Raw genomic sequence first — 14,615 nt, 5'->3', positions numbered from 1 at the left:
TTATATTTGATAAGTTAGTAATATATTTCAATACACTTCTTCTTTCATTATTATCATTATCATTATCATTATCATTATTATTATCATTACTATCATCATCACTATTATTATTATCATTATTATTATCATCATCATCATCATCATTATTATTATTATATTATTTCTAGCCGTCTCTTCTACCTCTATCTCTTTTCAACACTTACTGAAATTAATTATATTATCTCTCTTTAAATATTCTGCAGTCCTGCAGACTATCAAGGCGCGTGAGCACTGTCACAGATTGAAGAAAGAGAAGAAGAAGACATTTAAGCAAGAGAAGACAGATTATAAAACATGTTATAATGTCTTGAAGAGACTCTGTAAGAAAGCAGAATAATTACAATTTTAAGTAACACTTCTGATAGATTTAGACTGAACTAAGTATAGAAATAATACAGATGATACTATCTGTGAGAGATTGAAGAAGAAGACAGTGAAGAGTTTTATACAGCAGTGATAAGATCAGAAGAAGTCTTAAGAATGATTTAAGACTAAGATGAAGAGAGAGAGAGAGAAGAAGAGTATTACTGTAAATAAGCAGTAATAGAAGAAGATTGAGAGAGTGTTAAAGTAGAAGATAAAGAAGTCAAAACTGATAAGTTTTTTATTTATTAAGAGATAAGGATTTTTAATAACACTTCTGTTCTCTAATTGATTAGCAGAAGCTGACAGAGAAGAAGAGAATTGAGATCTTATTCAGATCTTGAATACACTTCATGATTTAGAATATTGAAAAGATAGTTCTACTCTCTGAGCATGTCAATCTACTTATCACTGAGATGAAATCTGAGACAGCAGATCAGAAAATGTAGAATTTTGAGATACAGATTAATCTGACTGAGAAGAAGCAGCAGAAACTCTTTTCTGAGAAGACAGTAAAGAGAGATTTTGAGATAATTATCATCTCAGATGAGAAGAAGAAGAAGAAGAAGAAGAATAAGAAGTAAATTATAAAGAATAATAAGAAGAATAAGAAAGAGAAGAAAGATGATAAGTAGAAAAAGTTTTTTTCTTTTTATATTAGTTAGTTATAAATTTATAATTATTAATAATTGAAATTAATTTTGAGTTTTTAAAAATTATTGTACAAGTTGTAATCAAGTCAGAAATAATATATATATATATATATATATTTAACTATCATGATTCACAAATCACTATAATATATAAGTATCAACATTTTTTCAACATTGATATTTATAATATTAATATATTTTTAATAATATTATCTGATAATATAATTTAGTAACACTCTCTTTCACAATATTAATATATTTCAAGAAATATGACAGAGATTAATCAAGATTATTTATTTACTTTTATATATTAATGATATTCAATTTGAGTTAGTACTAAAATTATAACTAAGCTAAGAAACAAGATTATTTTCTTTTATATTAATTCTTCTTACACACATCAGTGATCAGTTATTGAAAATAAATTATTATCTTTCTTAAATTATTATCATATCTTCTGAATTCACTTCTTTCACTTCTTTTACTTCTATTGAAGATTCACAAACTCTTCAAGAAATCACTGTAAATTACAAAGTCTATGTTATTTATGTCAGGTCACGTGATCTGGCTTACTAATCCTTCCACCATATAACTTTCCACAAGCTAGCAACCTTTCAATCACACAAGCTTTACACCTTTCACAGGTTATGAGACCCGTTTTGCGCAAAAATCACTGCCAATTCAGAATTCCTTGTCAATATAATCTATTTGAACTACTGCTTCATTCGATACGCTCATCAGGAGTTAAAATTATCTTATTCTATCAGTATTGATGTGTTTGAGATCTTGATGATCAATAATACTACTGCTCACTTAAAAAAAAGAGGCTTGCAGAAAACACACCACATTTGCAAAAAAGCAAGAAAAAGAGAATGATATTGACAAGGATTCAATAAATGAATATCGAGAATTCAATAAATGAATATCAAGATGGCGGATTCAATACGATCTCGCTCACACACATGTTCGTGATCTTGCGTCCTTTTCACTGAATCAGTTGCAGTTGATGATGATGATGATTCTTCACACTCACGCTCTGCCAGTGGACATTCTTCTGGAGCCTTTGAAAGCTTCATTGATGAAAGCTCCATTGTCAAAACACTCTCTTGATTCGAAGCTGGTTTGAATACAGCTCCTGACACGGTCAGGCCGGCCCCCCGATCTACTTGACAGCTTGATGCTGGTTCTCTTGATGAGAATAATGGACACTCAGATGTCTACTGTTCGGGCGAGGCAATATCAGACCAACAGATGGAGCATCTCAAGATGATACTTGAGATGGACAAGGGGAAGCAAAGAGTTCTAGAACTCGAACTACAACTGGAAAAACTCTGTCAACAGAGATTCTCATCCTCTACAGATCAATTACAAGATGTCAACAATCATTCTGTCACCACATCAACAGCCACATGGAATCCTAATCTCGGTGAAAGGTTGGAATTCAACCTTTATGAACTGGATAGCCGTGTTGGCAAGGCTATCTCCCAATTCAAGGAAGATGTCAAGAATACTGTGAGATCAAACAGTCTAACTGACACATTCAATTACATCACATGAAGCATCTTCATGAAATCAAAACTGGTTGATGCACAGTGTTGATATATGATAGAGAAATGACAGACTCAGAACCCTCTATAAAGAGATGATGAATGAGCATCATTCTGAGACATCAGAAACTGGTGACTCTACACATTCATCTCAAACTCCTTGGGTGCAGGTGTCAGACCACATTTCTCCAAATATGATGAAAATCAGATTGCTTATACCCTATGGAATGCAATTAAACAGGAATACTCTGTCCTCAAAACACAGTTACACTGTGAGACAGTTCTGGAATTTATGTCTCTTGATGACATACAGGTCATCAATCTACACACATTCTTTGATAAGTTTCAGTCCGCCATCACAAAATTGAAGATGTTGAATGCTTCCCTCTCAGATGCATGGATATTTGATACCTTCTACTCAGTTCTACTCAACAATTGGAGGAATTACATTCAGAAGAAGATAGAGGAGATACAGGATTTCAAATCCACAGCTGTGGTATTGAATGTTGATCTTCTCATGGAGGAAATCCATTCGCGGCTTGATTCTTCAAAAGATAAAAAGAACCTGCAGAATATAGATTCTGCGGCCAACTCAGCTACAACAGCTACATCAGCTATGACAGCTACAACAGCTACGACAGCTACAACGGCCACAATGACTACCAATGACAATACATCGAATTCGGCCCGTGGAGGCCGTACTGGACGTGGTCGTGATAGTACTCAAGAGGGCTTCTGAAATCATCAGGGATCAGAAAATCCCTCTACATGTTCTGAATGTGAGAGATCTCACTTTAACATCTGTTGATTGATCAATTCAGACAGTGCTTCAGATAATTGAAGAATCTACAACACTGCAAGGATAAAGAAATTCAAAGAAAAGAAGGAAAAGAATAGTGAGAGTGAAACTCAACTATTCATTACAGATGGATCAGAGACCTATCAGATGACAAACCTCACAGAGGTTATCAATGTGTCAGCCTGTTACAAGGATTTCTTCAACAGGTGTTTATACATATCAAAGAACATTATCTTTCAGAAGAACCTTCATCTTGCTGATTCATTGATACTGACTACTTCACACAACCTGAAGGTTCTACTCAATGCAGTCTGTAAGGCGGCTGCAGTGATTTCTTCAGTGATACCAGGCCTACTCACTGCAGCCTGTCAAGAGACTGCAGTGATTCCTGATTCATCAATTGATAATCTATTCATTGATGAGAAAATTTGATCTGAGTGTCCATTATTTCTCATACTCACTAATAATTGATGAATTGACTATGATATCTCTGTGAGAATATCTACTCTTTTAGTGCAGAATACACTGAACTCCTCAGAACCCACAGTTGAATCTGATGACTCTTTGACATCTACAAGAGATATCACTATAGTGAAGGAATCAACAGTGAGGAAATCTTCAATAAGAGATAGTCTTGAAGACCTACTCATCAATTCTGAGATTGCTGCACTTCTGATTCTGAAAAACCTCACACATGTCAAAGCTTTCATGGAATGAAAGTATTATTACAAGGCCTGTGTTAAAGAGGTCAATCATTTGAAATATACACATTGAAAAGAGAATATAAAGAAGATAGAGGAATAGAGGAATAAAAAATAATGTATATCATGACTGGTTTTTCATTACTTCACATTTTCCAGTCATTTTTTGTATCTGTACTTGATTTGAAGGCGAATTTTGTATATAGCATCATGTATAGTTACTCTGGTGAGTGAGGGTGTCAGGTCACATGATCTGGCTTACTAATCCTTTCACTGTATAACTCTTCACAAGCTAGCAACCTTTCAATCACACAAGCTTTACACCTTTTACAATTTACAATTCAATACAGAATGCTCTCTTTTAATTATGATAAATAATCACTTCATTCTTCATATCTGATTTCAGGTCATGAAATTTATAGAAAACTCAACATAAATATTGAGATGAACTATGAAATAATTATCAACAGATTGTATTACAGATTACTGAAGAGTCATCTCTCTGCTGTAATCACTGTAACTTTATTCAGAAACATTCATTATAAACTGATTATAACTCTGAAGAAATTTTTCAACATCTGAAGTTATCAGAATACAGATAATAAAAGAAAAATAATCAGAAAATTACTACTAAGCTGATAAGTTACTCTATCAGATAACAATTTTTAATAATACTAACTTTCTAATTTGAAGAAAATCATGTAAAAACAATCTTATATTAGTACTCTGATTTCACAACTCTCATCTGATAACTTTCATGAATAATTACTTTATATATGTATATCTCTGAATCTTTCTCTTCAATCAATTGAAAACTCTGAATTCTGAACACTTCTTTAAATACTTAATTTAAATCTTCATATTTCACATCAATTCTGTCTTCAGTTCAATCTCAAGATACACTATAAAGTCAATATATAATATCTAGAATCAGAGTTGAAGAATCATTGAAGAGTGTCTCTTACAGTGAATGTATGAACTAGTATAAATAATCTTATATTTATAAGAGTTACATGTTATTACATTGATAAGAACTGAACTTATTAAGAGACATTAATTGAATTTGAATCATTAATCAGTAGTTATACTGAGAATTATATAGCAGAGATATTAATGACTGTGATTAAAAATGACTATTGAGATATTAGTCTCAGTCTTCTTACAATTACAACTGACAATGCTGTAAATAACTACACTATAATAAAGAGCTTAAAGCAAAAATTGACTTTACATTTTTAAAATGATAAACAAGATCATATCTTCTGCATTACTCATGTGGTTCAACTTATAATGCAAACACTGATAAAGAATCTTAATATCAAGATGAAGAATAATAAGATGACTAGTTCTTGAGATGAGAATGAGATGAAAGTGATTACTCAAGTAACTTTTACATTCACTTTGCAAAAGATAATATTTTTTAATAACACTTTTTAATATTGCTTTTTAATAATGCTTTTTAGTAACACTACTGTTAATTTTAAATAGATTGACTAATAATTTAAATATCATAGATTTAAAACATTGCTAATACAATTTGTATCTCTTCTAAACAATAATAACAATTTCATGATATTCAATAAATAAATAAATCAGTCACATCACTGAATATGATACAGAATGTTAGAATATAATAAAGTTCAATATATAAGATGACTGTTCAGACTCTTCAATTGTATCAGATAATTGATCATTGAGTGCAACACTCTGATCAGAAAAAGATTCAGATATTGAAACTTTCTGATATGAAGTGAACTCAGTTGAAATATGTGATTGATTTACTGTTTCAGTTTTATAATATAATAAAGACAGTCTTAATCACTTGTACATCAATGCTGCAGTCAGTCTGATAAGTGTATAACAGTTTATTTACTTATCTTGAGAAGCAGTTGAATCACTTAAAAAGAAATTCAGTCTGAGATGATGCTATAGCACAGGCTATTATTACTATAAGAAATAAACTAGTATATTACTACAGTAAAATAGAACAATCTTTTACAGAGTACTATACTATAGTAGCTCTACTAGATTTCTCTTATTAAGTTAATATCTACACTTCTCAAGATTGAACAGAGAAGAAATAAGACTCATATATTAAATTAGTCTGAGACTACTACAATATCAACTATCAGAGATTTGAACAAGCAGATGTTTAAGATATAGAGACAATAAAATACAATTCTCTAGTAAGTAACAATCTTTGATAACACTTCATATTATATAGAACTATAATACTAACTTTGAAACAGAACTTGCATATATTGATTGCAGCTGAAAATCAGGCAAAACTATATACTTATAAAACTGAATTTAACTGCTATCTTTAAGATAATCTGATGAATTTACACATCAAATCAATTCTAGAGTTATGAAAAATTGTTGAGAGTATATATTCAACTATTACACTGATAACATCTGATATTCTAATAATTTCATTGACAGAGATGAGAATGAAGTGAAAGTTCAACTCAAGTTGAGATATTTATCACTATCACTGAGAACAATTACAAGGAGAAATAATCAAGAAACTCATGATTGTAAAACATGAAATTATCAGATAGTTTAATACCTCTGATCACAGTATATCAGAGAAGTGTAGTTTTCATGAGAAAGTGAAGAATAAACTTGTATAAGAATGTATTTAGTTGTTTCATGAGTGTTATTAATAATCATTATCAAATTCTGATTATATAAGCAATCACTGAATGAACTGAATGAAACTGATTTTAATTTTCAGTCTCAGTCTCATTCTGATTTTGAAAGAATGATTATCTTTCACAGTTTATTCTGAAAAATTACTCTCATTTCACTGTTCTTGAATTAAATCTGGTCATTTTTCACATCATTTCTCTCAGAAATGATTCATTTTCAGATTTTTTTGAGGCTTGATTCTGATGAGACTCACATCAAGAAATGTATGAAATCAGATTAAATGAGATTAAATGTGAAATTCATGATTTCAGCAGTCAGTCTAATCATGATTTATAAATTACTATAATGTATAAGTATCAACATTTTTGCAACATTGATATTCACAATATTAATATATTTTTAATAATATTATCTGATAATACAATTTAATAATACTCTCTTTCACAATATTAATTTATTTTAAGAAATATGACAGAGATTAATCAAGATTGTTTATTTACTTTTATACATCAATGATATTCAATCTGAGTTAGTACTAAAATTATAACTAAGCTAAGAAACAAGATTATTTTCTCTTATATTAATTCTTCTTACACACATCAGTGATCAGTTATTAAAAATAAATTATTATCTTTCTCAAATTATTATTATATCTTCTGAATTCACTTCTTTAACTTCTTTTACTTCTATTAAAAATTCACAAACTCTTCAAGAAATCACTGTGAATTACAAAGTCTATATTATTTACAATTCAACACAGAATGCTCTCTTTTAATTATGATAAATAATCACTTCATTCTTTATATCTGATTTCAGATCATGAAATTTATGAAAAACTCAACATAAACATTGAGATGAACTATGAAATAATTATCAACAGATTGCATTGCAGATTACTAAAGAGTCATCTCTCTACTATAATCACTGTAACTTCATTCAGAAATCTTCATTATAAACTGATTATAACTCTGAAGAAATTTTCTGATATCTGAAGTTATCAGAATGCAGATAATAAAAGAAAAATAATCAGAAAATTACTACTAAGCTGATAAGTTACTCTATAAGATAATGATTTTTAATAATACTAACTTTCTAATTTGAAGAAAATTATGTGAAAATAATTATGTATCAGTACTCTGATTTCATAACTCTTATCTGATAACTTCTGTGAATAATTACTTCACATGTATATATCTCTGAATCTTTCTCTTTAATTAATTGAAAACTCTGAATTCTGAATACTTCTTCAAATACTTAATTCAAATCTTCATATTTCACATTGATTCTGTCTTCAGTTCAATCTCAAGATACACTATAAAGTTAATATATAACATCTAGAATCAGAGTTGAAGAATTATCAAAGAGTGTCTCTCACAGTGAATATATAAACTAGTACAAACAATCTTACATTTATAGAAGTTATATGTTATTACATTGATAAGAACTGAACTTATTAAGAGACATTAATTGAATTTAAATTATTAATCAGTAGTTATACTGACAATTATATGACAGAGATATTAATAACTGTGATTAAAAATGACTATTAAAATATTAGTCTCAGTCTTCTTATAATTACAACTGATAATGCTGCAAATAACTATACTATGATGAAGAGCTTGAAGTAAAAATTGACTTTGTATTTCTGAAATGATAAACAAGGTCATATTCTCTGCATTACTTATATGATTTAACTTGTGATATAAACACTGATAAAGAATCTTAATATCAAGATGAAGAATAATGAGATGACTGATTCTTGAAATGAGAATGAGATGAAAGTGATTACTCAAGTAACTTTTATATTCATTTTATAAAAGATAATGTTTTTTGATAATACTTTTTAATATTGTTTTTTAGTAATGCTTTTTGATAATGCTACTGTTAATTTTGAATAGATTGACTAATAATTTAAATATTACAGATTCAAAACATTGTTAATGTGATTTATATCTCTTTTAAATAACAACAATGATTTCATAATATTTAATAAATAAATAAATCAGTCATATCACTGAATATGATACAGAATGTTAGAACACAGTGAAGTTTAATATATAAGATAACTGTCTAAGCTCTTCAATTATATCAGATAATTGATCATTGAGTGTAACACTCTAATCAGAAAAAGATTCAGATATTGAAACTTTCTGATATGAAGTGAACTCAGTTGAAATATGTAATTGATTTACTGTTTCAGTTTTATAAAATAATAAAGACAGTCTCAATCACTTATACACCAATACTGCAGTCAGTCTGATAAGTGTATAACAGTTTATTTACTTATCTTGAGAAGCAGTTGAATCACTTAAAAAGAAATTCAGTCTGAAATAATGCTATAGCACAGACTATTATTACTATAAGAGATAAACTGATATATTATTACAGCAAAACTGAACAATCTTTTACAGAGTACTATGCTATAGCAGCTCTACTAGATTTCTTCTATTGAGTTAATATCTACACTTCTCAAGATTGAACAGAGAAGGAATGAGACTTGTATATTAAATTAACTTGAGACTACTATAATATCAACTATCAGAGATTTGAATGAGCAGATGTTTGAGATGTAAAGACAGTAAAATACAATTCTCTAGTAAGTAACAATCTTTGATAATGCTTCATATCTCATAGAACTATAATACTAACTTTGAAACAGAACTTGTATACATTGATTACAACTGAAAATCAGGCAAAACTACATACTTATAAAACTGAATTTGACTGCTATCTTCAAGATGATCTGATGAATTTACATGTCAAATCAATTCTGAAGTTATGAAAAATTGTTAAGAGTACATATTCAACTGTTATACTGATAGTATGTAATATTCTGATAATTTCATTGACAGGCGTGAAAATGAAGCAAAAGTTCAACTCAAGTCAAGATATTTATCACTATCATCAGAGACAATTATAAGAAGAAACAATTAAGAAACTCATGATTGTAAAATATGAAATTATCAGACAGTTTAATACCTCTGATTACACTATATTAGAGAAGTGTAGTTTTCATGAGAAAGTGAAGAATAAACTTGTATAAGAATGTATTTAGTTATTTTATGAGTGTTATCAATAATTGTTATTAAATTCTGATTATATAAGTAATCACTGAATAAACTGAATGAGACTGATTTTGAAAGAATGATCATCTTTCACAGTTTATTCTGAGAAATTACTCTCATTTCACTGTTCTTGAATTAAATCTGGTCATTTTTCACATCATTTCTCTCAGAAATGATTCATTTTCAGATTTTTTTAAGACTTAGTTCTGATGGGACTCATGCCAAGAAATGTATGAGATCAGATCAAATGAGATCAAATGTGAAATTCATAATTCTGTCAGCCAGTCTAAATATGAGAACCTCACTTCTATATAAAGTTAGCAGATTACTTTTTCTTAACAGTGAGATACTGCTGAGATATCACTCTGACTATTCTCACTTATAAAATGAGAGAAGGATATCTGCTCATTATCTATATAGAATAGCTAGATACTGACTTCTTATTAAAGAAGTCAGTGATTTGTTTTTCTTCTACTGAAATATATACAAGAGTTACTGCATGTCTTATACAATCTTCTTAGTATACTAAGTATCATATCTGTGATATTCTTGCAATAACTCTGTAGTCTACAAGCTTGCTATTCAAGCAAGATAGTCAAGCTCACTTATACAGCTTCTTAAACAACTATCTCTATATAATACTACTAACAAGTCATCACTTCAGTTCTATTATATTACAATTTGAATTGCTCAATCTGATTACAAGTTTGAATCAGTCAAGCTCTAACAGACTGATATAACTTCATGCACTTACACTGAGATTAATCTGATCTCACTCTCTGAGAGAAATACTACATCATTCTCTAGAGTGTGTACATCTCTATCTCAGCAGAAATCCGAGATTTCTGAATCTGCTATATATTTTAGTATAAACTCTTCAATTACTCTGCCACCGCTGCAGCCTCTACACACCTACATCTATCATGAAGATAGAGAGATTAAGATTGAAGATTCTCTGAGATATAAGAGAAATACATTATCTGAATTTCACAGCTTTATCTGTACTCTTGAATAAAAATTCTGCCTTAATCTAAGTCAGTATAATACTCATAAGATATAAGTAATATATACTATCAACCTTCTTGAAGACATCTCTGTAACTACTTGAGTTATTAAGAAGAGAGAGCTTGAGTGTACTAATACTGTAATAACTTAAGAAGAATTCAAGAACTTTCTACTGAATTAAATCAAAGATCACTGTAACTGCAGCTTCACAGTAACACAGTGATTTAACTTATTATATCAATGAGATGATAAGAATTCTTCTAATTTTAATACAAGATTTGAAGAATGTTGAGAGAAATTAACTGATAATTTGAATTAATTAAAAACACAGCTTTATCTTACAAAGCTGACTCACAAGATGTGAATAATGATATTATAATATTAGAGTTCATCAATCAATTGCACTGAGCTTGTCAATCTGACTTCTCAGATCTATTTGAATAATCAATTCTCTGAGAAAAAGATTAATAAGACCTCTTCTAAGTAATCAATGACAGAATCTAAACAGTGCTGTGACAGCTTCAGTGCAGAGAAAGTAAAGAAGAATTTCAAGTATTCTGATTTTTCACTCACTGTGAAGAAATTTTAAAAAAGATTTGATAAAGATCTCTATTTCAACTGCAGAGCTGATGATCACTATATGAGTAATTGTAAGAAGTTAAAGAAGAGAAGAAACTGAGAAGATATTTTCTTAAAGTTAACTTCTCTTCTGACAAATGTATCTGTGAAAGATAAAGAAGTGAAAGAAATGAAGAATTGATAATTCTCATATCTCTGAGTTCATGTTACAATCACAATGCATATCTTAAATAAGAAGATATCAGTGAGATGCCTACTTAACTTCAGAGTGAATACTAACTTTATATTCTATTTCTTTTCTTTGATAAAGAATTGAAAGAAGATAGATTTGTCAGATTATATGAAATTTACTGATGAAATGAAATGTCACTGTTTTAACATAATTCAAGTGAAGTATGTAATCACAGACTCAGAAGAAATCTGTAAGAAGAGCAGTCTGCTTCTTCATATAGTTAATATTATAGATGAGAATGTCATTCTAGATCTTCTATGATTGAGAGAAAATAATTCTCTCATTGACTGAGTTACTTAGATGTGATGATACTGTCTCACTGATAAAGAGACAGTGATAGAGAAATCTGAAGAGTTTCATTAAAAGAATCTTGAGAAAAAGATAGAGTTGATATACTGTATAATAGATGACTGAGACTTGAGAATAGGTAAAGAAGTTATCATTCTCACTGTAAGATTAGCAGCAGTATCTGTTATTGAAGACAGATGTACATGATGTCTCTTTACAGATTATAAGAATGTCTTTTCAGAAAGAGAAGTAGTGAAGTTTTCTGATATTAAGATATAATATAAGATTTATCTTGAAGATGATGTAACAGTACTATATAAGCCTCTTTATAACTTGTCTGTAAAGAAATTAAATGTTCTGCATAAATATCTTGAAGAAGTACAATCAAAGAACTGAATACACTTATCAAAGAGTTCAGCAGAGGTGTCTATACTCTTTATATTCAAGAAGAATGATAGACTATATCTATGCATAGACTACAGAGATCTCAATAAGATGACTGTTAAGAATTACTATTTATTATCATTAATTAATGAGATGATTGATTGATTATCTGAAGTAAAGATTTTCTCAAAGATTGATATACAGAATATCTATCATAGAATCAGAGTTAATGAAGATAATGTTTGAAAAATGACTTTTTATATCAAGTACAGCAATTTTGAATATCTTGTTTTATCTTTTAATCTTTGTAACACTTCAGTCATCTTTCAGACCTATATAAATGAGATGCTGCAGAGTCTTGTTAATATCTTCTGCATAGTATACCTGAACAATATTCTAATCTTCTTAAAATCAGAGAAAGAACATGATACTCATATTTAAGAAGTATTGAGTCACTTGAGACAGTATCAACTCTATGTAAACAATGAAAAATACTTGTTCTACATACAGAAGATTGATTTCTTAGATTATATTGTTGAAATAAATGACATTTCAATGAACAGAAGCTGAGTCTCTGTCATTGAGAACTGATCAGCACCGTGAATATATCATGAGATGTAAATGTTTCTAGAATTTGTAAATTTCTACAGATGATTTATCTATGCATATTCACAGATTACTGCCTCTCTTACAGATCTGTTAAAGAGAAGTGTGAAAGACAGAAAAATAGAACTGTTTATCCTCATCTAAAACACTATACAGGTGTTTGTAGAATTGAAACAAGCTTTTACAGATGTTATAATACTGAATCACTTTAACTCTGACTTACTCAGTCAGTGTGAGACTGATGTATCTGAGAATGAGATCTGTGAAATCTTTTCACAGTTGACACTGAAGATCTTTCAATATTGAAAGAATCAGAGAATAATCACTTCTGAGAAAACAGATAATAAATTGTCTGTAAGAGAAGACTTTTTCATAGAGTCTATAGAACACTGTAAATAAAGATCAGTGATCTTCTTCTTTAAGAAGTTATTACTCATACAGAGAAGATATAATACTCATAATCAGAAGATATTAGTAATTATTGAATTCTTTAAGATCTGATGATATTATCTTCAGAGTAGTAAGTACTCAGTGTAAGTTCTCACTGATTATATAAATCTGTGTTACTTCTTGATAACAAAGAGCTTGACAGAATGTTAAGTCAGATGAGTAGAGCTACTTTTGAAGTATGATTTCTATATTCAATACTGTTAAGATCAGCTTAACTCTGCTGATGTACTGTCTAAACAGCCTGATTATAATATCATTGATACAGAGAAGAATTCTATAAAAGAATCTCTGTCATCACTGCAGAAGAAGATCCCCGGTGGCCGAATGATTAATGCGGCCACCTGGTAGCGCCTTGGCGTGGGAAACCAAGGCGCGTGGGTTCGAAACCCGCAGGGGATACATTAAATCCGGAACCCAAGCACCTCAGGTTTCTAATAAATACAGAGGTGTACAAATCGCTCCAATGAATCGCTCTATGTTCCTGGGCTGGGAAGTTATTATCGCATGTATCATGTATCTAATTGTCACTCCTTTGTATTTTCCTATGTTCTTGTTATCTTGGCGTGGTCTCAACACCTGTATTTCCTCCTGTATAACCAACACTTGACCTGTATTTAACATCACGCAAGGACTCATCATAAGCTCCGCTTGCATATGAGTATAATGGAAGAATAATAATAATAATAATAACTGCAGAAGAAGCTAGCTACAGAGAGTTGAAATTCTCTGAAGTTCAGAAACAGTACTAGTAAGATAGCTATATAACTCAGTATAGAAGATGAAAGAGAACTCAGATTTCTGTAGAAAACTGATTCTGAAGATTATAAGCTTCTTATATTATATCTTACAATTATTGAATTGATAAAGAATAAAACAGTCTACAATCTTTTAATCTAACTACTTTTAAAATTCATTAATAAGTTACAGAAGAGAAATATCTCTACTGCAGCTTGAATTCAGAAGTTGAAGAAGAAAGAATTCAGTTTAAACTTGAAAGAGACAGACTCTGAGTGAGATGATACTGCTAAGAAATCAAGTCACTGATAACTAGAAGAATGTGAACTTCTACTGCTGAATAATTCAGTCTTTATTTCTTATAGTAGAACAGTGTGTCAGAAGTTATTAAGAATTTATCATAATGATTTTCATACAGAACACTTCAGATTAGAGAAGACTGAGAAGCTTCTAAAATATAAATACATTTGAGACAAGCTTCAGACAGATATTAAAGAGTATATTGAGATTTATAATA

The 14,615-nt window shown here is 29.7% G+C and overlaps 1 protein-coding gene and 1 pseudogene across 2 annotated transcripts; both read left to right on the top strand.

The window, feature by feature from the left end:
• Window positions 1-2,287: 2,287 nt before the first annotated feature.
• Window positions 2,288-4,118, top strand: BDCG_17622 (uncharacterized protein; the record flags this gene model as incomplete). Its single annotated transcript, XM_045426716.1, has 5 exons — window positions 2,288-2,567; window positions 2,665-2,772; window positions 2,844-3,309; window positions 3,529-3,714; window positions 3,916-4,118. Exons 1-5 carry the CDS (start codon window positions 2,307-2,309, stop codon window positions 4,116-4,118), a joined length of 1,224 nt encoding a protein of 407 aa, XP_045282268.1. The 5' UTR covers window positions 2,288-2,306.
• Window positions 4,119-13,672: 9,554 nt separating this feature from the next.
• BDCG_17621 lies at window positions 13,673-13,762 on the top strand (annotated as a pseudogene). The gene has a single exon. The product of its transcript is annotated as a tRNA-OTHER (tRNA).
• The last annotated feature ends 853 nt before the right edge of the window (window positions 13,763-14,615 follow it).

This window comes from Blastomyces dermatitidis (assembly GCF_000003525.1).
Source record: "Blastomyces dermatitidis ER-3 genomic scaffold supercont1.9, whole genome shotgun sequence".
NCBI lineage: Eukaryota > Fungi > Ascomycota > Eurotiomycetes > Onygenales > Ajellomycetaceae > Blastomyces > Blastomyces dermatitidis.
The sequence above is the reverse complement of the archived record's forward strand: the minus strand, read 5'-3'. Positions and strand labels throughout refer to the sequence as shown.